Genomic DNA, 23,727 nt, shown 5'->3' on the forward strand with positions numbered 1-23,727 from the left:
ATTACAATCACTAACTCAATGTTAACAAGGAATGGTCACATAGTCAACAATGTATACCAATGGTCACATAGTCAACAATGTATACCAATGGTCATACAGTCAACAATGTATACCAATGGTCACATAGTCAACAATGTATACCAATGGTCACATAGTCAACAATGTATACCAATGGTCATACAGTCAACAATGTATACCAATGGTCACATAGTCAACAATGTATACCAATGGTCACATAGTCAACAATGTATACCAATGGTCACATAGTCAACAATGTATACCAATGGTCACATAGTCAACAATGTATACCAATGGTCACATAGTCAACAATGTATACCAATGGTCACATACTCAACAATGTACTCCAATGGTCACATAGTCAACAATGTATTCCAATGGTCACATATCAACAATGTACTCAATGGTCACATAGTCAACAATGTACTCCACATAGTCAACACTCCAATGGTCACATAGTCAACAATGTACTCCAATGGTGACATAGTCAACAATGTATACCAATGGTCACATAGTCAACAATGTACTCCAATGGTCACATAGTCAACAATGTATACCAATGGTCACATAGTCAACAATGTATCCAATGGTCACATAGTCAACAATGTTATTACCAATGGTGACATAGTCAACAATGTATACCAATGGTCACATAGTCAACAATGTATTCCAATGTATCCAATGGTCACATAGTCAACAATGTATACCAATGGTCACATAGTCAACAATGTATACCAATGGTCACATAGTCAACAATGTATACCAATGGTCACATTGTCAACAATGTATACCAATGGTCACATAGTCAGCAATGTATACCAATGGTCACATAGTCAACAATGTATACCAATGGTCACATACTCAACAAAGTATACCAATGGTCACATACTCAACAATGTACTCGAATGGTGACATAGTAAACAATGTATACCAATGGTCACATAGTCAACAATGTACTCCAATGGTCACATAGTCAACAATGTATATCAATGGTCACACAGTCAACAATGTAAACTAATGGTCACATAGTCAACAATGTATACCAATGGTCACATAGTCAACAATGTATACCAATGGTCACATAGTCAACAATGTATACCAATGGTCACATAGTCAACAATGTATACCAATGGTCACATAGTCAACAATGTATACCAATGGTCACATATCAACAATGTACTCCAATGGTCACATAGTCAACAATGTATACCAATGGTCACATAGTCAACAATGTATACCAATGGTCACATAGTCAACAATGTATACCAATGGTCACATAGTCAACAATGTATACCAATGGTCACATAGTCAACAATGTATACCAATGGTCACATACTCAACAATGTACTCCAATGGTCACATAGTCAACAATGTACTCCAATGGTCACATAGTCAACAATGTACTCCAATGGTCACATAGTCAACAATGTACTCCAATGGTCACATAGTCAACAATGTACTCCAATGGTGACATAGTCAACAATGTACTCCAATGGTCACATAGTCAACAATGTATTCCAATGGTCACATAGTCAACAATGACTCCAATGGTGACATAGTCAACAATGTACTCCAATGGTCACATGTCAACATGTACTCAATGGTCACATAGTCAACAATGTATTCCAATGGTCACATAGTCAACAATGTATACCAATGTATTCCAATGGTCACATAGTCAACAATGTACTCCAATGGTCACATAGTCAACAATGTATACCAATGGTCACATAGTCAACAATGTATACCAATGGTCACATAGTCAACAATGTATTCCAATGGTCACATAGTCAACAATGTATACCAATGGTCACATAGTCAACAATGTATACCAATGGTCACATTGTCAACAATGTATACCAATGGTCACATAGTCAGCAATGTATACCAATGGTCACATAGTCAACAATGTATACCAATGGTCACATAGTCAACAATGTATACCAATGGTCACATACTCAACAATGTACTCCAATGGTCACATAGTCAACAATGTACTCCAATGGTGACATAGTCAACAATGTATACCAATGGTCACATAGTCAACAATGTACTCCAATGGTCACATAGTCAACAATGTATATCAATGGTCACACAGTCAACAATGTATTCCAATGGTCACATTGTCAACAATGTATACCAATGGTCACATAGTCAACAATGTATACCAATGGTCACATAGTCAACAATGTACTCCAATGGTCACATAGTCAACAATGTATACCAATAGTCACATAGTCAACAATGTATACCAATGGTCACATAGTCAACAATGTATACCAATGGTCACATACTCAACAATGTACTCCAATGGTCACATAGTCAACAATGTATACTAATAGTCACATAGTCAACAATGTATTCCTGTTGAATGGTCACATAGTCAACAATGTATTCCAATGGTCACATAGTCAACAATGTATACCAATAGTCACATAGTCAACAATGTATTCCTGTTGAATGGTCACATAGTCAACAATGTACTCCAATGGTCACATAGTCAACAATGTATACCAATGGTCACATAGTCAACAATGTATTCCAATGGTCACATAGTCAACAATGTACTCCAATGGTCACATAGTCAACAATGTATTCCAATGTATTCCAATGGTCACATAGTCAACAATGTATTCCAATGGTCACATAGTCAACAATGAACTCAAATGATGATATAGTCAACAATGTACTCCAATGGTCACATTGTCAACAGTGTACTCTAATGGTCACATAGTCAACAATGTATTCCAATGGTCACATAGTCAACAATGTATACCAATGTATTCCAATGGTCACATAGTCAACAATGTACTGCAATGGTCACATAGTCAACAATGTATACCAATGGTCACATAGTCAACAATGTATACCAATGGTCACATAGTCAACAATGTATTCCAATTATGACATAGTCAACAATGTACTCCAATGGTCACATAGTCAACAATGTACTCCAATGGTCACATAGTCAATAATGTATTCCTGTTGAATGGTCACATAGTCAACAATGTACTCCAATGGTCACATAGTCAACAATGTATACCAATGGTCACATAGTCAACAATGTACTCTAATGGTCACATAGTCAACAGTGTATACCAATGGTCACATAGTCAACAATGTACTCCAATGGTCACATAATCAACAATGTATTCCTGTTGAATGGTGACATAGTCATAAATGTACTCCAATGGTCACATAGTCAACAATGTACTCCAAAGGTGACATAGTCAACAATGTACTCTAATGGTGACATAGTCAACAATGTACTCTAATGGTCACATAGTCAACAATGTACTCTAATGGTCACATAGTCAACAGTGTATACCAATGGTCACATAGTCAACAATGTACTCCAATAGTCACATAGTCACCAATGTATTCCAATGGTGACATAGTCAACAATGTACTCCAATGGTGACATAGTCAACAATGTACTCCAATGGTCACATAGTCAACAATGTACTCTAATGGTCACATAGTCAACAGTGTATACCAATGGTCACATAGTCAACAATGTACTCCAATAGTCACATAGTCACCAATGTATTCCAATGGTGACATAGTCAACAATGTACTCCAATGGTCACATAGTCAACAATGTACTCCAATGGTCACATAGTCAACAATGTACTCTAATGGTCACATAGTCAACAATGTATTCCAATGGTCACATAGTCAACAATGTACTCCAATGGTGACATAGTCAATAATGTACTCCAATGGTCACATAGTCAATAGTGTACTCTAATGGTCACAAAGTCAACAATGTATTCCAATGGTCACATAGTCAACAATGTATTCCAGTTGAATGGTCACATAGTCAACAATGTACTCCAATGGTCACATAGTCAACAATGTATTCCTGTTGAATGGTCACATAGTCAACAATGTACTCCAATGGTCACATAGTCAACAATGTATACCAATGATCACATAGTCAACAATGTACTCTAATGGTCACATAGTCAACAGAGTATACAAATGGTCACATAGTCAACAATGTACTCTAATGGTCACATAGTCAACAATGTATTCCAATGGTCACATAGTCAACAATGTATACCAATGGTCACATACTCAACAAAGTATACCAATGGTCACATACTCAACAATGTACTCGAATGGTGACATAGTAAACAATGTATACCAATGGTCACATAGTCAACAATGTACTCCAATGGTCACATAGTCAACAATGTATATCAATGGTCACATAGTCAACAATGTATTCCTGTTGAATGGTCACATAGTCAACAATGTATACCAATGGTCACATAGTCAACAATGTATTCCAAAAGTCACATAGTAAACAATGTATACCAATGGTCACATAGTCAACAATGTATTCCTGTTGAATGGTCACATAGTCAACAATGTATACCATTGGTCACATAGTCAACAATGTATACCAATGGTCACATAGTCAACAATGTATACCAATGGTCACATAGTCAACAATGTATTCCTGTTGAATGGTCACATAGTCAACAATGTATACCAAAAGTCACATAGTCAACAATGTATACCAATGGTCACATAGTCAACAATGTACTCCAATGGTCATATAGTCAACAATGTACCCCAATGGTCACATAGTCAACAATGTATACTAATGGTCACATAGTCAACAACGTATTCCAAAAGTCACATAGTAAACAATGTATTCCTGCTGAATGGTCACATAGTCAACAATGTATACCAATGGTCACATAGTCAACAATGTATACCAATGGTCACATAGTCAACAATGTACTCCAATGGTCACATAGTCAACAATGTATACCAATGGTCACATAGTCAACAATGTATTCCTGTTGAATGGTCACATAGTCAACAATGTACTCCAATAATCACATAGTCAACAATGTATTCCAATGGTCACATAGTCAACAATGTACTCCAATGGTGACATAGTCAACAACGTATACCAATGGTCATATAGTCAACAATGTACTCTAATGGTCACAAAGTCAACAATGTATACCAATGGTCACATAGTCAACAATGTACTCCAATGGTCACATAGTCAACAATGTATTCCTGTTGAATGGTCACGTAGTCAACAATGCATACCAATGGTCACATAGTCAACAATGTATACCAATGGTCACATACTCAACAATGTATACCAATGGTCACATAGTCAACAATGTATACCAATGGTCACATAGTCAACAATGTAAACCAATGGTCACATAGTCAACAATGTATACCAATGGTCACATAGTCAACAATGTATTCCAAAAGTCACATAGTAAACAATGTATTCCTGTTGAATGGTCACATAGTCAACAATGTATACCAATGGTCACATAGTCAACAATGTATTCCAAAAGTCACATAGTAAACAATTGTACTCCAATGGTTACGTACTATCTTCCACAATGAAGCTATCAATGAAGTTATTAAGCAGCTTGTATTCTGTATTTGTATATCACAGAGTTATCTGCCCTTGTGGGTAGGTTTTGATTGTGACGTCATGTGTTTGTGAGCTTAACATCATACTTTTCGGAGAAAACGACGTGAATTGCGCTAAAAAGATAATGACGTAACAATTGATACCTACCTGCAAGGGAGCTAACTCTGTAATATGCAAAGACGGAATTGATAACAGCTCGATCATTGAAGCTTGGTTTGGTGATTAGTGTTAAACCTTTGAGTTAATAGTCTCACAAACTCACCTCTGTTTGGCGTGATCCAACACCTTGACCAGGATATCACGAGGCAGATCAAGCAAATCGTCAATTCTACACAGCAACAAAACCACACAACATACATAAACAACAACAATCCCTTCACCAACGGATGAACATATCATCTAATGCTGCCGTAATTAGTTTTTAGAAAATACGAGAGGCCCATGGGCCTTAATGGTCATCTGACTCTTGGCACAAAACAACATAGCCACAGCATACAGTAATGTCTAACAATTAAGAAAAATACAAGGAACTCCATGGTTGAAGCTGTAAATTTCTGATATTTTATTACATTGGCCTTAAAAGAAGGTCAAGGTCATTCATTTTAACAAACTTGGTAGCCCTTCATCCTAGAATGCTACAGGCCCAAAATCAGTACTCTAAATCTATACGTTATTGACAAGAAATCGATTCAAGATTTTGGACAATATAACTCCTGTCACCTTAAATGAAGGTCAAGGTAATCCATTTTAACAAATTTGCTAGCCCTTCATTTCAGCATTCTACAGACTTAATATCATTAGTCTAGGCCTCTTACTGTATAGTTGCTAATATTCGCGAGTGTTTTAATTCGCTAATTTTGTGGAAACCACCCAAATTCGCGAAATTTAATACTTCGCGAAATTGATCAAATTCATGGTTTAACATATCCTGGTCTATCATATGAATGATGCTGTCAAATGCTACAAAGAAAATTCACAAAAATAAACCCCCGTGAATTAGATCCAGACAGTTAATCACAAATACAGTAGTTATTCACAAGAAATCGTTTATATATTTTAGCCCCTATTTGACCCCTGTGACCTTGAATGTCGGTCAAGGTTACTTATTTGAACAAACTTGGCAGCCCTTTATTTCATCATTCCACAAGTCAAATTTGAGGTCTCTTATAAATTAAGGCCTAAGTTATTCACAAGAAATCGTTAAAAGATTTTTAGCCTATTTGACCCCTGTGACCTTGAATGAAGGTCAAGGTCATTTATTGAACATATTTGGTAGCCCTTCATCCCAGCATGCTACAGGCCAAATGTCAGTACCCTAGGCCTTTTGGTTATTGAGAAGAAGTCGTTTGAATGAAAAGTTTACACATGGCGGACGGCTGACAGTGCAAGGAGCACGACGACAGACGGAACATGATGAGTATAAGTCATCCTGACCCTTCGGGTCAGATAACCTAATAACAGCGTAAGTATGTAGGCATTTCTTTGCATTTAAGCAGATTTGTACTATTTCAATAGGAACAGTTGAAGGGAGACAACCCTTAACCATAATAAGCTCTGTGAGTAAATTGCAATTTCCCTTAACCATTTTATAACACTAACAGGCACATTAAAACACAAGGTACATTTATAATTATAAGCACCAATTACACTGACAAAGGCTTTTACATTTTCTTAGTAAATCTGTAATTGATTTGATGAGGTATATATGATGATGCCATTGGTAACCATTGGTAACCAGTACCTACCCATCTGTGTCGAGAGCGGTCCTGCCATGGGCAGAGTTCCCAATGCTGGAGTATGGAGTACGACGATTATAATAGCTGTATGTTGGGGATGTCACAGCACGCTTTTTCTGTAAATAACCATACAAATGGCTAAAGACTTAATGTTTAATTGACAATATGACCTACTGGTGTTTCTCTATATTTTTAGATGAAAAGTTGTCTGATCAATTTATGTCAGTGAGAACTAAACATTTTAATATCAAAGGTAATATGTTTGAAATCTGAACAATTGTACTTGAAGTAATTAACACATGTTTCATGTGTTTAAACTTTTTTTTAATTTCCACACATTTCATGATGCAAGCAAAGCTAGGATAAAAAGCACATGAAAAGCCAGGGAGAGTAATGGTTACCTCGATACAACAAAATTATATAAAAAAGATACAAATTAATTTTATAAAGATAGAAGACTACAGTATGCTGTTGATGATTGATTAACATGACAGACGATACTTTAGGATACCGTCGCCTAGACAATGAAATACATGTATAAGTTTAGTTGTCATTACAATCAACATCAAACATCAATTAAGTTGTACAAGTGTATTAAATGATACGAGGGCTTTGTGTCCAGCACCACGCTATCACTGCCTATACACACAAACCATCAACAGTGAACTATGGAATTTACAACACATTCTAACTAGTATGGCTTCATGATGCATTAACATACAACAAACTACAGAAAACAATCAGCTTAAGGTGAGAAAATTATTTCTTTAAATTTAAAAAGGAATATTAAAAATTCTCACCATCTATGTTGTATTCCATATTGTATTCCATAACTTTTAATACAAAATCAAGTAATTGGAATGATGTTTTACACAGATAAATGAGTAAACTAAATGGATTAATAATTACAAAGTGATTGGGGGGATACACATTCCAACCAAAAATGTCAAAGTAGGGCAACATTTCTACACATGCATTGAATTAAATTTAGGTTTAACTGCAAGACGAAAGGTGGTTGTGCAAAATGTGCAATTTAACTAAATACTAAAAGGAAATGAAATAATTCTCTTTTTGTGTGTAAAGAGTTAGAACTGACTACAGAATTCTATGTCCAGGTAAGTTGAAAGCATGTCTCCATATTAGGCATTAAACTATATAATATGAGGAGGGATACAGGGAGTTAGGTATATAGGTATATATATACACAGGTCTACCTTCAATACCGGCCAGCTCTCAGCCTGAAATCACACATGTATAGTAATATGTAACATACAAATGATCATCATCTTCTACTGTTAGTAAAAATAAGATAATATACATTACAGCTACCACAGATACAAACTAAAACCTTAACATTAGTCAGGGATCTTGGCGTCCACCAAAGAATGATCTGTCTGATAATGTAAAGAGGGATCCTTTCTCTGCATTTCACACTTCAGCTACTGTATAAACTACAAATGTAATTTGAGAAAGTTCCCTTCAGTACATTCTGACAAATAATCTGGTATAACAAACTTCAACTATCAAAATCAAACATGGCGGCCTGGCAGCCATTTTGTTGATGGATTGATTTCAAAATACAATATGCAAAATATATGGCCCATGTGGAGCCTATAATATATATACATATGAAATTTGAGACAGATTACTTAATCAGTACCTTCTGAGAAATAGTGGTAACAAATTTCAGTTATCAAAATCCAAAATGGATGCCTGTCAGCCATCTTATTGACCCTAATTGGTCCCTAAATGCAATAGGCACAACTAGGGTCAAAAGGGAACCTATATGACATTTTAGACAGATTATTTCAATATTTTCTGAGAAATAGCATTTACTGTTACAGTAACAAACTTCAACTATCAAAATCCAAGATGGTGGCCTGTCGGCCATCTTGTTAACTGATCGGTCCCAAAATGCAATATGCAAAACTAGGGACCTAGGGGATTTAACTTATAAAGATTCCTTCAGTACTTTCTGAGAAATGGTGGTAACAAGAAATGTCAATGATGAAAGGACGAACGGACGGACAACGGACGAAAGGCAATTTGAATAGAACACCATCTGATGATGTTGGTATAAAAAATCATCTGTCAAAAGAAAAAATAAAATATAAAATCTTGTGATTTACTAATTTGAAGTCCATTTATTAAGTGACCAATGTGTTGGCTGTAAAAAAAATCACTATATTACACGAGTTACAGATCACAGTACATATAATACACCTAAACTGATATTCTGGTCGCTATAAGTACTCTTTATTTTGATTTAATTCAGAATCAATCATTATCTCAAACATTTATCTTTTAAATAAACTTACTTCCTTACAGCTTACCCAAAACACTGTAATTCAAGAGGTTTATTTCCTTTAAATAGATATTATCAAAATTGCTGACATTTTATCTACACAGTAATTTTACAGATTTGCTATCTCTATCTTATAGCTCCATGTAAACTGTAACTTGTTGTATCTAATATGAATATTTTCCTGATTTTTCTTTCAATTTTCTATTTAAAGTGAATAGTCGGGCAAAGGAAGGCTAAAGTCAGTAAAATGGTGTTAATATATCCAGTATAATTTATCATGAAATAGATAAAAATAAAATTTCCCGTCAAAATCCCTCTGCATGCGAAGAATTAATTTATCTGATAGGAATCCTAAAATGTCCTCCTGGCTGGCTATGTCCGTGTTGTAGCCTCACTTCCAAAGAGTAAGGCAAATTTATTTTTAGAACTATGCTAAAGGATCCTTTACATGGGGCTTTTCCATAATTTCACTGGTGAAAACTGGACAACATAAGCAGAACTTGAACGCCGTTTAGATATGTAAGGACTTTTGGAAGGCCAATGAACACATTTAGACAAGTTTTCTTTGCCCGACTATTCACTTTAACATGATGTTTACTATACATATCCCTTCCCAGAAGCTCTTCTGTCAACTTATTAAAGTTAGAAACAATGATGAGGTAGAAACCTAGATGAAAAATTAGCGGACACATATTTCAATTAAAATGCAAGGGGCATTTTTTTTTTTTTTAAATTAAAGATCAATTTTATTTCTAAACAGTGAAATATTAATTTGCTCAAGTTTTGTACACCATTTATAAATCTGAAGCAGTGATGGTGTCTAGTTGCTAAATGGAAGGAAGTATGTCATGTGGATAAGAATCTAGTTATTATGATGGTCAGTATAAAGGTGATCTACTGGTTTAGTGTTACAGTGATGATAGAAAAGTGGAGCTTATTACCCTTTCTGTTGCCTGGAATTAACAATAAGTGTAAACATTCACCATGGCCAACATTCATCAGGAGCAATTTTCACATTCAACATAGGCCAACATTCACCAGGAGCAATTTTCACATTCAACATAGGCCAACATTCACCAGGAGCAATTTTCACATTCAACATAGGCCAACATTCACCATTGGCCAACATTATGATTCACGGTGCCCATGTGCCAACATTCACATTCATCATGGGCCAACATTCACGTTCACAATGGGCCAATATCATCATTCACTAAGGGCCAACATTATTGTTCCCATGGGCCAACATTCACTTTCACCATTGTCCAACATTATCATTTAGTAAGGCCAACATTATTGTTCCCATGGGCCAACATTCACATTCACCATGGGCCAACATTATCATTCACTAAGGGCCAACATTGTTGTTAATCAGTCAATCAATTAATTAGGCATAAAACACATACCAGCAATTGTCAGTGAAACAGCAATTTCAAACAATCAAACAAAATTATTTCCAGATTTACAAAATTTGTGTGTGTAATTATCTCCTACACACGTTATTCTACATTCAGTGACCATTTTCATATCAATTTAAATATCTCAAAAACTGCAAATTAATATTCCTCAAAATATACATAACCAACACTGTAATAATTAGCATCATTATATCACAATCGCAAATGTGCATCTTGAAATCCCCCAAAACTTAATTGGCTTATCCCACAAGACCTTTATTTCTGGTCTTTATCTAATTAGTTGACTATCTCACAAAACATATTTCTTTATATCTAACTGCATCTTAAGGTTCATCTTAATTATCTAACAATTAGATATGTCTATCTTAAATCTTAGTTGTAGGATATTTCATCTTAGTAATTCAACATTTAGGCATGTCTAAATTAAAGCTTACTTGTAGGATATTTCATCTTACAAGATTTTTACCATGATTTTATAAAATCACGTAGTTACAACTATAAATTGTTCTTCTACTATTGTACTTAGTAAATGTATGATAAAACACTGATCAGGATAATGGCTACTGTAGATGGTACATAATTGTCACCTTTTTTTTCTCACTCCCACAAGTAAGATTTAAGATGAATGAACATTAATATGAAAACAAGACATTACTGAGTGATGAACTTACAGATCTAGCCTGCATGTAGCGCTCATACTCATAATGTTGTGGGATCATATCCTCTGTCATGTCCTTGACAAGCACCTTCCTTGAGGCATTCATTTGACTTAATGATCTGTAAAGTAAATGGTCTAGTTTATGGTAGTTGTATACAGTAACGACTGTCTCTATATAAGAGCCCCTCCCCATCATCTCTCTAATAACCCCACCCTCCATATTTGAATCTCCTACCAGTAAAGGAGTCTCTCCTTCTATAAGAGCCCAACCTCCTATAAGACCCCTCCCCCATGAGACTTCTCCTCCCCCATCAGACACCTCTTCCATCAGACCCTCCACCCCCGGTATACGATCTCTTCCTCCATGATACCCTTCTCCCATAAGACCCCTCCTCCACGAGACCCCTTCACCCATGATACCCCCTATAAGACCTCTTTCCCCATGATATCCCTCCCTCTATGATACCCTTCCTCCATGATACCCCTCCCCATGAGACCCCTCCCTCATGCGACCCCTCCGTCTATGATTCCCTTCCTCCATGAGACCCCTCCACATATAATACCCTTCCTCCATGAGACCCCTCCCCATATGATACCCCTCCTCCATGATACCCCTCCTCCATGATACCCCTCCCCCTATGATACCCCTCCCCATGATACCCCTCCCCTATGATACCCCTTCCCCATGATACCCCTCCTCCATGATACCCCTCCACATATAATACCCTTCCTCCATGAGACCCCTCCCCATATGATACCCCTCCTCCATGATACCCCTCCCCTATGATACCCCTCCCCTATGATACCCCTCCCCTATGATACCCCTCCCCTATGATACCCCTTCCCCATGATACCCCTCCTCCATGATACCCCTCCCCCTATGATACCCCTCCCCATGATACCCCTCCATCATGAGACCCCTCCACCCATGATACCCCTGCTCCATGCGACCCCTCCGTCTTTGATTTCCTTCCTCCATGAGACCCCTCCACATATGAAACCCTTCCTCCATGAGACCCCTCCCCCTATGATACCCCTCCCCATGATACCCCTCCATCATGAGACCCCTCCACCCATGATACCCCTCCGTCTTTGATTTCCTTCCTCCATGAGACCCCTCCACATATGATACCCTTCCTCCATGAGACCCCTCCCTCTATGATACCCCTCCTCCATGAGACCCCCATATGATACCCCTCCCTCCATGATACCCCTCCCTCCATGAGACCCCCATATGATACCCCTCCTCCATGAGACCCCTCACTCTATGATACCCCTCTTCGATGAGACCCCAATATGATACCCCTCCTCCATGAGACCCCTCCCTCTATGATACCCCTCCTCTATGATACCCCTCCTCCATGATACCCCTCCTCCATGAGACCCCTCCCTCTAAGAGACCCCTCCACATATGATACCTCTTCCATGAGACCCCTCACTCTATGATACCCCTCTTCGATGAGACCCCAATATATGATACCCCTCCTCCATGAGACCCCTCCCTCTATGATATCCCTCCGTCTATGATACCCCTCCTCCATGATACCCCTCCATCTATGATACCCCTCCTACATGAGACCCCTCCCTCCATGAGACCCCTCCCCTATGATAACCCTCCCTCCATGATACCCCTCCCTCCATGAGACCCCCATATGATACCCCTCCTCTATGAGACCTCTCCCTCTATGATACCCCTCCTCCATGATACCCCTCCATCTATGATACCCCTCCTACATGAGACCCCTCCCTCCATGAGACCCCCCCCCCCTATGATACCCTTCCCTCCATGATACCCCTCCCTCCATGAGACCCCCATATGATACCCCTCCTCTATGGGACCTCTCCCTCTATGATACCCCTCCTCCATGATACCCCTCCATCTATGATACCCCTCCTACTCATGAGACCCCTCCCTCCATGAGACCCCTCCCCTATGATAACCCTCCCTCCATGATACCCCTCCTCCATGAGACCCCCATATGATACCCCTCCTCTATGAGACCTCTCCCTCTATGATACCCCTCCTCCATGATACCCCTCCATCTATGATACCCCTCCTACATGAGACCCCTCCCTCCATGAGACCCCTCCCCTATGATACCCTTCCCTCCATGATACCCCTCCCTCCATGAGACCCCCATATGATACCCCTCCTCTATGGGACCTCTCCCTCTATGATACCCTTTCTCCATGATACCCCTCCATCTATGATACCCCTCCTACATGAGACCCCTCCCTCCATGAGACCCCTCCCCTATGATACCCCTCCCTCCATGATACCCCTCCCTCCATGAGACCCCCATATGATACCCCTCCTCTATGAGACCTCTACCCTCTATGATACCCCTCCTCCATGAGACCCCTCCCTCCATGATACCCCTCCTCCATGAGACCCCCATATGATATCCCTCCCTCTATGATACCCCTCCCCTATGATACCCCTCCTCTAAGGTACCCCTCCCTCCATGATACATTTCCCTCCATGAGACCCCCATATGATACCCCTCCCCTATGAGTCCCCTCCCCTATGATACCCCTCCCTCCATAATACCCCTCCCTCTATGATACCCCTCCCTCTATGATACCCCTCCCTCCATGATACCCCTCCCTCTATGATATCCCTCCCTCTATGATACCCCTCCTACATGAGACCCCTCCCTCCATGAGACCCCTCCCCTATGATACCCCTCCCTCCATGATACCCCTCCCTCCATGAGACCCCCATATGATACCCCTCCTCTATGAGACCTCTCCCTCTATGATACCCCTCCTCCATGATACCCCTCCCTCTATGATACCCTCCTCCATGAGACCCCCCTTCCTCCATGATACCCCCCCTCCTCCATGAGACCCCTTCCTCCATGATACCCCTCCTCCATGAGACCCCCATATGATACCCCTCCCTCCATGATACCCCTCCCTCCATGAGACCCCCATATGATACCCCTCCTCCATGAGACCCCTCCCTCTATGATACCCCTCCTCCATGAGACCCCCATATGATACCCCTCCCTCCATGAGACCCCTCCCTCCATGATACCCCTCCCTCTATGATACCCCTCCCCTATGATACCCCTCCCCTATGAGACCCCCCCCCCTATGAGACCCCTCTCTCCATAATACCCCTCCCCTATGATACCCCTCCCCTATGATACCCCTCCCTCCATGAGACCCCCATATGATACCCCTCCCTCTATGAAACCTCTCCCTCTATGATACCCCTCCTCCATGAGTCCCCTCCCTCTATGATACCTCTCCTCCATGAGACCCCTCAATCCATGATACCCCCTCCTCCATGAAACCCCCATATGATACCCTTCCCTCCATGATACCCTCCCTCCATGAGACCCCCATATGATACCCCTCCTCTATGAGACTTCTCCCTCTATGATACCCTCCTCCATGAGACCCCTCCCTCTATGATACCCCTCCTCCATGAGACCCCTCCCTCTATGATACCCCTCCCTCCATGAGACCCCATATGATACCCCCTCCTCCATGATACCTCCCATGACCTCCCTCTATGATACCCCTCCTCCATGAGACCCCCATATGATACCCCTCCCTCCATGAGACCCCTCCCCTCTATGATATCCCTCCGTCTATGATACCCCTCCTCTATGATACCCCTCCCCTATGATACCCTCCCCTATGATACCCCTCCCATCCCTCATGATACCCTCCCTCCATGATACCCCTCCCTCCATGATACCCCCTCCTCCATGAGACCCCCCATATGATACCCCTCCCCTATGATACCCCTCCCCTACCCCCCCTATGAGACCCCCCTATGAACCCTCCCCTATGATACCCCTCCCTCCATGATACCCCTCCCTCCATGATACCCCTCCCTCCATGAGACCCTCCCCCATATGATACCCCTCCCCTATGATACCCCTCCCCTATGAGACCCCTCCCCTATGATACCCCTCCCTCCATGATACCCCTCCCTCCATGATACCCTCCCCCATGAGACCCCCATATGATACCCCTACCCTCCTCTATGATACCCCTCCTCCATGAGCCCCTCCCTCTATGATACCCCTCCTCCATGAGACCCCTCCCTCCATGATACCCCTCCTCCATGAACCCCCCATATGATACCCCTCCCTCCATGATACCCCCCCCCATGAGACCCCCATATGATACCCCCTCTCTATGAGACCCCTCCCTCTATGATCCCCTCCTCCATGAGACCCCTCCCTCTATGATACCCCTCCTCCATGAGACCCCCCTATGATACCCCTCCCCTATGATACCCCTCCCCTATGATACCCCTCCCCTATGATACCCTCCCCTATGATACCCCTCCCCTATGATACCCCTCCCCATGATACCCCTCCCCTATGATACCCCTCCCCTATGAAACCTCCTCCCCTATGATACCCCTCCCCTATGATACCCCTCCCCTATGAACCCCCCTGATACCCCTCCCATGATACCCCTCCCTATGAACCCCCCCTATGATACCCCTCCCCTATGATACCCCTCCCCTATGATACCCCTCCCCTATGATACCCCTCCCCTATGATACCCCTCCCCTATGATACCCCTCCCCTATGATACCCCTCCCCTATGATACCCCTCCCCTATGATACCCCTCCCCTATGATACCCCTCCCCTATGATACCCCTCCCCTATGATACCCCTCCCCTATGATACCCTCCCCTATGATACCCCTCCCCTATGATACCCTCCCCTATGATACCCCTCCTAGATACCCCTATGATACCCCTCCCCTATGATACCCCTCCCTATGATACCCCTCCCCTATGATACCCCCCCCTATGATACCCCCCCCTATGATACCCTCCCCTATGATACCCTCCCCTATGATACCCCTCCCCTATGATACCCCTCCCCTATGATACCCCTCCCCTATGATACCCCTCCCCTATGATACCCCTCCCCTATGATACCCCTCCCCTATGATACCCCTCCCCTATGATACCCCTCCCCTATGATACCCCTCCCCTATGATACCCCTCCCCTATGATACCCCTCCCCCTATGATACCCCTCCCCTATGATACCCCTCCCCTATGATACCCCTCCCCTATGATACCCCTCCCCTATGATACCCCTCCCCTATGATACCCCTCCCCTATGATACCCCTCCCTATGATACCCCCCCTATGATACCCCTCCCTATGATACCCTCCCCTATGATACCCCTCCCCTATGATACCCCCTCCCCTATGATACCCCTCCCCTATGATACCCCTCCCCTATGATACCCCTCCCCTATGATACCCCTCCCCTATGATACCCCCCCCTATGATCCCCTCCCCTATGATACCCCTCCCCTATGATACCCCTCCCCTATGATACCCCTCCCCTATGATACCCCTCCCCTATGATACCCCTCCCCTATGATACCCTCCCCTATGATACCCCTCCCCTATGATACCCCTCCCCTATGATACCCCTCCCCTATGATACCCCTCCCCTATGATACCCCCCTGTCCCTATGATACCCCTCCCCTATGATACCCCTCCCCTATGATACCCCTCCCCTATGATACCCCTCCCCTATGATACCCCTCCCCTATGATACCCCTCCCCTATGATACCCTCCCCTATGATACCCCTCCCCTATGATCCCCCTCCCCTATGATACCCCTCCCCTATGATACCCCTCCCTATGATACCCTCCCTATGATACCCCTCCCCTATGATACCCTCCCCTATGATACCCCTCCCCTATGATACCCCTCCCCTATGATACCCCTCCCCTATGATACCCCTCCCCTATGATACCCCTCCCCTATGATACCCCTCCCCTATGATACCCTCCCCTATGATACCCCTCCCCTATGATACCCCTCCCCTATGATACCCTCCCCTATGATACCCCTCCCCTATGATACCCCTCCCCTATGATACCCTCCCCTATGATACCCCTCCCCTATGATACCCCTCCCCTATGATACCCCTCCCCTATGATACCCCTCCCCTATGATACCCCTCCCCTATGATACCCCTCCCCTATGATACCCCTCCCCTATGATACCCCTCCCCTATGATACCCCTCCCCTATGATACCCCTCCCCCTATGATACCCCTCCCCTATGATACCCCTCCCCTATGATACCCCTCCCCTATGATACCCCTCCCCTATGATACCCCTCCCCTATGATACCCCTCCCCTATGATACCCTCCCCTATGATACCCCTCCCCTATGATACCCCTCCCCTATGATACCCCTCCCCTATGATACCCCTCCCCTATGATACCCCTCCCCTATGATACCCCTCCCCTATGATACCCCTCCCCTATGATACCCCTCCCCTATGATACCCCTCCCCTATGATACCCTCCCCTAGATACCCTCCCCTATGATACCCCTCCCCTATGATACCCCTCCCCTATGATACCCCTCCCTATGATACCCCTCCCCTATGATACCCCTCCCCTATGATACCCCTCCCCTATGATACCCCTCCCCTATGATACCCCTCCCCTATGATACCCCTCCCCTATGATACCCCTCCCCTATGATACCCCTCCCCTATGATACCCCTCCCCTATGATACCCCTCCCCTATGATACCCCTCCCCTATGATACCCCTCCCCTATGATACCCCTCCCCTATGATACCCCTCCCCTATGATACCCCTCCCCCTATGATACCCCTCCCCTATGATACCCCTCCCCTATGATACCCTCCCTATGATACCCCTCCCCATGATACCCCTCCCCTATGATACCCCTCTCCCTATGATACCCCTCCCCTATGATACCCCTCCCCATATGATACCCCTCCCCATGATACCCCTCCCCTATGATACCCCTCCCTATGATACCCCTCCCCTATGATACCCCTCCCCTATGATACCCCTCCCCTATGATACCCCTCCAGTATATACCCCTCCCCTATGATACCCCTCCCCTATGATACCCCTCCCCTATGATACCCCCCCTATGATACCCCTCCCCTATGATACCCTCCCCTATGATACCCCTCCCCTATGATACCCTCCCCTATGATACCCCTCCCCCATGTACCCCCCCTATGATACCCTCCCCCTATGATACCCCTCCCCTATGATACCCCTCCTCCATGATACCCCTCCTCCTATGATACCCCTCCTCCATGATACCCCTCCCCTATGATACCCCTCCCCTATGATACCCCTCCCCTATGATACCCTTCCCCTATGATACCCCTCCCTATGATACCCCTCCTCCATGATACCCCTTCCCCTATGATTCCCTCTAAAAGAGTCCTTTCCTCTAAAAGTGTCCCTTCCTTAAAGAGTCCCTCCCCATAAAAGAGCTCCTCCCCTTACAACAGTTCACCTCCTAAGCAGCCCCTCCCCTGATAAGAGTCATTCCTCTAAAAGAGTCCCACCTTTTAAAACAGCCCCCCTCCTCCCCCCTCCCCCTAAAAAGTCTCCCTCCTAAAACAAGCTATACCCCTACAAAAGCCCAGATAGGAACTAGAGACCCAGAGTTAGAGGACTATAATGTTGATATGTCTTAAGGATGTATTCTTCTGAGGTTTCAGTCCCGTTGAAGTCTCGTTTCGACAAAGATCAAAGAAGTTATGAGATTTTCAAATACAATTTATCAATATCTGTAGCAAGTGGCCAGTTGCAAATTTTGTTAAAAAAATACAGTTCTAACTTTAGCAGATTTTTTTATACGGGGATTTTAAGAAATGGCCCATTTGGCAGCCATTTTGAAATTGTGTCTTTTTTCGCTTCAAGTAGAGCCACAGTTTTACCATTTTTTACTGAAATTGTTTTTACTTAAATCATCACTGCACCAGCATTTTTAGCTGTATTGAGTTAATTTTTGCTGTAAATCTTTACTTTGTTCGTGATAATTAAAATATTGAGCATTAATGTATGAAATGATTCACTTTTTTCACTTTATTTTTACATTTAATGGTAATTTGAGCACTTTTAATTTTTACTCTAAAATACTGAAAAATAACAAATATTCAAGTGGGGCAAAAAAGTAAGCACACGGACCCCCCATTTTTCTGCCTGATTCTGAAAGAACAACCCTTTTCCTATTGATATGCAAAATATTAACGAAAGTTTAATACCAGAACTTTTTCTATAAAGGGTAAGATTTGGCAAAAATGGCTGAAAATGGTGCATTTTGTAGCTCAAAATTAAGGGGTAGGGGTAGCATATCTTGTTATTCTGAGAAAAAATATCAGTCTTTTTGTTCAAAACTGGTATATCTTAAAAGCAGACTACTGGGAAATAAATTCTACAAACATAAATACATATCAAACACCTCATTAGGAAATTATGGCTTTAATATCTTGTGTATATGGTCAAAACAGCAAAATTCCCATAAAATCCAATATTTTGTCAACTAGGTATCTTTGAGTGACAGTAGCTCAAAAACGAGCACATGGACATATGTTTTTTCTTTCATTTTCTTTCATGGTATGAACTCCTCTTTCCAAAAATCTATATGAGAAAAAAAGTTTAATACAAGAAAATTTTGACTTCTCAGAGGAGTACATCCTTAAGTGGCCTATATATCAAAGACAAGCTTACTGTTGGTCGGTAGATTTTTCACTGCGAGGCGTCCTGGCGTTAGGGACCCATACATAGTACTGTTTAGCAATAAAGGTATCATCCCAAGTACTATTTAAGTCCTCTAAGTCAAACACCTCCTGGACCTCGACAAACTTCAGATTACGGCGATTCCGCTGTTCTTGTTGTCGCTGTTGTTTAGAGCGTGGGTTTATGGAGTTGATGACGGGTGTGCTGGCAGGGGCTGTTAGTCGCAGACCAGTACTAAAAGGGGAGACAACTAAAGTAAATAACAGCTACATGCTATTAAACAAGCATAATTCTTAGTTTAAAAATTTCTTGTAAGTTAAAACTCCTATCATATAACCTCATAATATATAGACATATAAACATATGTTATTAATATAAATTGAATGTTGATATAAAAATTAATTACATCAGTAATTAAGTAATCATTTTATTTTTATTTCAATTAAATGTTTTTTTATAAGAAATGGATGAATGGACAATAATCAATGCCAAAAATAAACAGACATCTTTAACATTATTTTACATCATACTGATGAGAACAAAATTTTCTTTTTCTGCATTTATGTATGCTTATCGAATGTTTAAGGTTCACGTACACATAACACATGCACATAATTCAGTTTAGGTTAATTATCACTTAATAGTACATACAGTATAAAATAAGTGCAGCATATATATATATACATATCTTTGTAGTTTTAATAAAATCACCACCCATAAGTAAAAAAAATGAAAAAATGTTAGAAAACGTCCATGAAAACAGCATATAAACCTGTGTCCAACAAATGATTGCTGTTATAAACCTGACGTTCTTCATAAGGCCAATAATAAATATCACTATGTTTCTGGTCACCACAGTGCTTGGGGTAAACTTGACATTTATAAGGCCAATGATAAATATTACTATGTTTCTAGTCACCACAGTGGTTGGGGTAAACTCGACATTTATAAGGCCAATGATAAATATTACTAGTGTAGCCGGATTGGACTGGGTCGATCACCGGTGACCAGGTAGCTCAGTCGGTAGAGCACTCGGCTAGTATTCTGAGGGTCCCGGGTTCGAATCCCGGTCTGGCCGCTACATTTTCTCCTCTCCTGTTACAAAATTGGCGCCCAACTAAATAACCCACGGTGGTGGTGTTTGGAAGGGTCTCGTATGTCTTCGAGGGCGAAGACTTTGAGAAAGGAGGGAGGAGTGTAGCGGGATTGGACTGGGTCAATCACCGGTGACCAGGTAGCTCAGTCGGTAGAGCACTCGGCTAGTATTCTGAGGGTCCCGGGTTTGAAACCCGGTCTGGCCGCTACATTTTCTCCTCTCCTGTTACACTATGTTTCTGGTCACCACAGTGGTTGGGGTAAACTTGACCTTTATAAGGCCAATGATAAATATTACATGTAATGTTTCCTGTCACCACAGTACATGCTTAGGATAGAAAGTTTATACAGTATAACTTGTCTAAACCGGATATTAACGGGATCAGTAACTTTGTTTGGTTTGTACAGAATATAACTTTTTCATGGTTAGCTGTGATGACGTAGTTCTGAACGACGGACGGCAGATGTCAGAGCTACGACTCCGTCCCATTAACCATAGTATTGCAAATCATCTAATGGTGAAAATTATTCAATTGTATTGTATTGGTGTGAGTCAAGTTTTGCAGTTGAATTAAGTAAGATTTCTAACATAAACTGATCATTCATTTACCCACCTTCATGTCTAAATCATGTTTGTAAGCCCATTTCAATGGCTCTTATCTCTGATACAGTTCACATGGAGTACGCCATAACACTTCTCGTTAAAAAGTATTGTGCTCCAAAATATGGCAAGTTTACCATATAAGAAATGTATATTAAATTTGACTACGACAAAAGTATAATGTCATATTTTTTAACCCTGCCGGGAACAGAATGGTGGCAGGGTATGATTATTCATTCTATGTGAAAAGTATTTACAAATTCATGAACAAGTGAAAAGTTGTCACTATTGTGCCATGTATCAGGTAAATCTCCCATAGATGCCCCATGATTGGACGATAGCTTTGAATCAAACGTGCTTGTTTTTATTGCTCCATGTTGTAAAAACAATGTCGTCGGTTATGCCAAAATTGAATTTGCAGAGAAAGGTATTAAGATTACCAAGATAGGTCTGGTTTTCAGAGTAGATTGGTTTTTGATTATACAGGTTTTAGGTACTATACTGGAATCACACAGTTTAATCAGTTTCAGGTTTAGACAAGGTACATTGTAAATCTGTGCTTGTCAAAATAAGAAGTTTCTCTCCAGGTCCATGTGCGGCCTATTGTGATAATTACTTACCTGAATGTAACCTTCTTGTTTCTTTGAAATATGAATATGAAACCTTTTCAATGTCCCTAGCTATAGATGTTGAGACCTAGCTACTACGTAGTTCTGACACTACATTATGTAGCCTAAACATTAACCTTATCAGTATTCATAATTGATCAATGCTAATTAATTATCATGCTTATTTACATGTAAATGTTACACAGACATGTATGGTATTGGATCGATTTATGTTAAATGGGAGTTTCAAGGTATAAAACATGAAATTGAAGGTAAAAATAACTTTTTCAACAAGACGGAGGAAAATAAGTACATGTCTATATATGGTAGGTTGTTTTATAGACCTGTTAAAGCTTCATGATCATCAAACAAAACAACAAACGACAAAATAAAACTAACAAAACAACAAACAACAAAATAAAACTAACAAAACAACAAACAACAAAATAAAACTAACACCACAATTATTACAAACACAGCAAATCCTGGCCAGGGTTCTCCGAAACTACCATGACATGGTTCACATTTTCTGTGTTCAAAATCTACTATGATTATGCATTTTTTCACTTAAATGGCATACATTTCACCAGTGCAAATACTAAATTTTGAACAATTTATAATATTTTTCTCTTTATTGAATTAGTCCATATATTTTATTGGAAATTAATATAAAATCATTATCTAGACCATTTCTGTCATATGTAAGTCATTTTCATTTTTACCTGTAATTAATTATCTATTGTCAAGTATATCCTAGCTAAAGGTGCCAGAGTTAATCCCTTACTTCCTGGGACAAACAGGAAAGGATTAAGCCTTCAATTATCTCAAACCTTTTACTTTTTTTTTATATGTAGACATGTTAATTGTTTTCTCACTCATTTTTGCCTTGAGAAACACATGTCACTCTATTTTGAGAACTTTGAGTAAAAAGGCAATTGCCACCTGTCACTAGATTTTAGAGTAGGGATATGATTCTTATAAAAAGGAGATACATCAGTTAGTTAGTGAGTAAGAGTTAGTTGGAGAGTTCAGTTAGGAGTATAGAGTCAGAGATTCTTATATTTGGATTTTTCCTCTACTTACTGGATTTTATATGAAGTTTATTACGGATACATAGCATTAATTGACTAATTCATCATGGTGACTTGACTTTCCCCTACGACTTCAACTGTATATATATTTGTGACTATTGTGTATTATCATTGGATTATGTGTAATTTTACCTCTCACTTGCAAATAAACAATCGTATCATATACTATGTGTTAATTGTGCCCCGCTAATTTCCCCCCATCATGACGAACTACTACAACATCAATTCTAACGTGACATGCCCA

The 23,727-nt window shown here is 41.2% G+C and overlaps 1 protein-coding gene across 6 annotated transcripts in view; it reads right to left on the reverse strand.

Annotated features, from left to right (window-relative positions):
- LOC138321972 (uncharacterized) overlaps positions 1 to 23,727 on the reverse strand; it is a 44,035-nt gene that overhangs the window by 14,649 nt on the left and 5,659 nt on the right. For 3 of the 6 annotated variants that reach the window (XM_069266026.1, XM_069266031.1, XM_069266027.1), the window contains 5 exons: positions 20,080 to 20,322; positions 11,571 to 11,676; positions 8,391 to 8,414; positions 7,186 to 7,292; positions 5,703 to 5,768 (listed from right to left, as the gene is read on the reverse strand). In XM_069266026.1, coding sequence (XP_069122127.1) covers positions 5,703 to 5,768; positions 7,186 to 7,292; positions 8,391 to 8,414; positions 11,571 to 11,676; positions 20,080 to 20,322 — 546 coding nt within the window. The remainder of the gene's footprint in view (positions 1 to 5,702; positions 5,769 to 7,185; positions 7,293 to 8,390; positions 8,415 to 11,570; positions 11,677 to 20,079; positions 20,323 to 23,727) is intronic. The other 3 variants (XM_069266029.1, XM_069266028.1, XM_069266030.1) reach the window with 3 other exon arrangements.

The sequence above is a fragment of the Argopecten irradians genome, chromosome 4 (genome assembly GCF_041381155.1).
Source record: "Argopecten irradians isolate NY chromosome 4, Ai_NY, whole genome shotgun sequence".
In the NCBI taxonomy this organism is placed as follows: domain Eukaryota; kingdom Metazoa; phylum Mollusca; class Bivalvia; order Pectinida; family Pectinidae; genus Argopecten; species Argopecten irradians.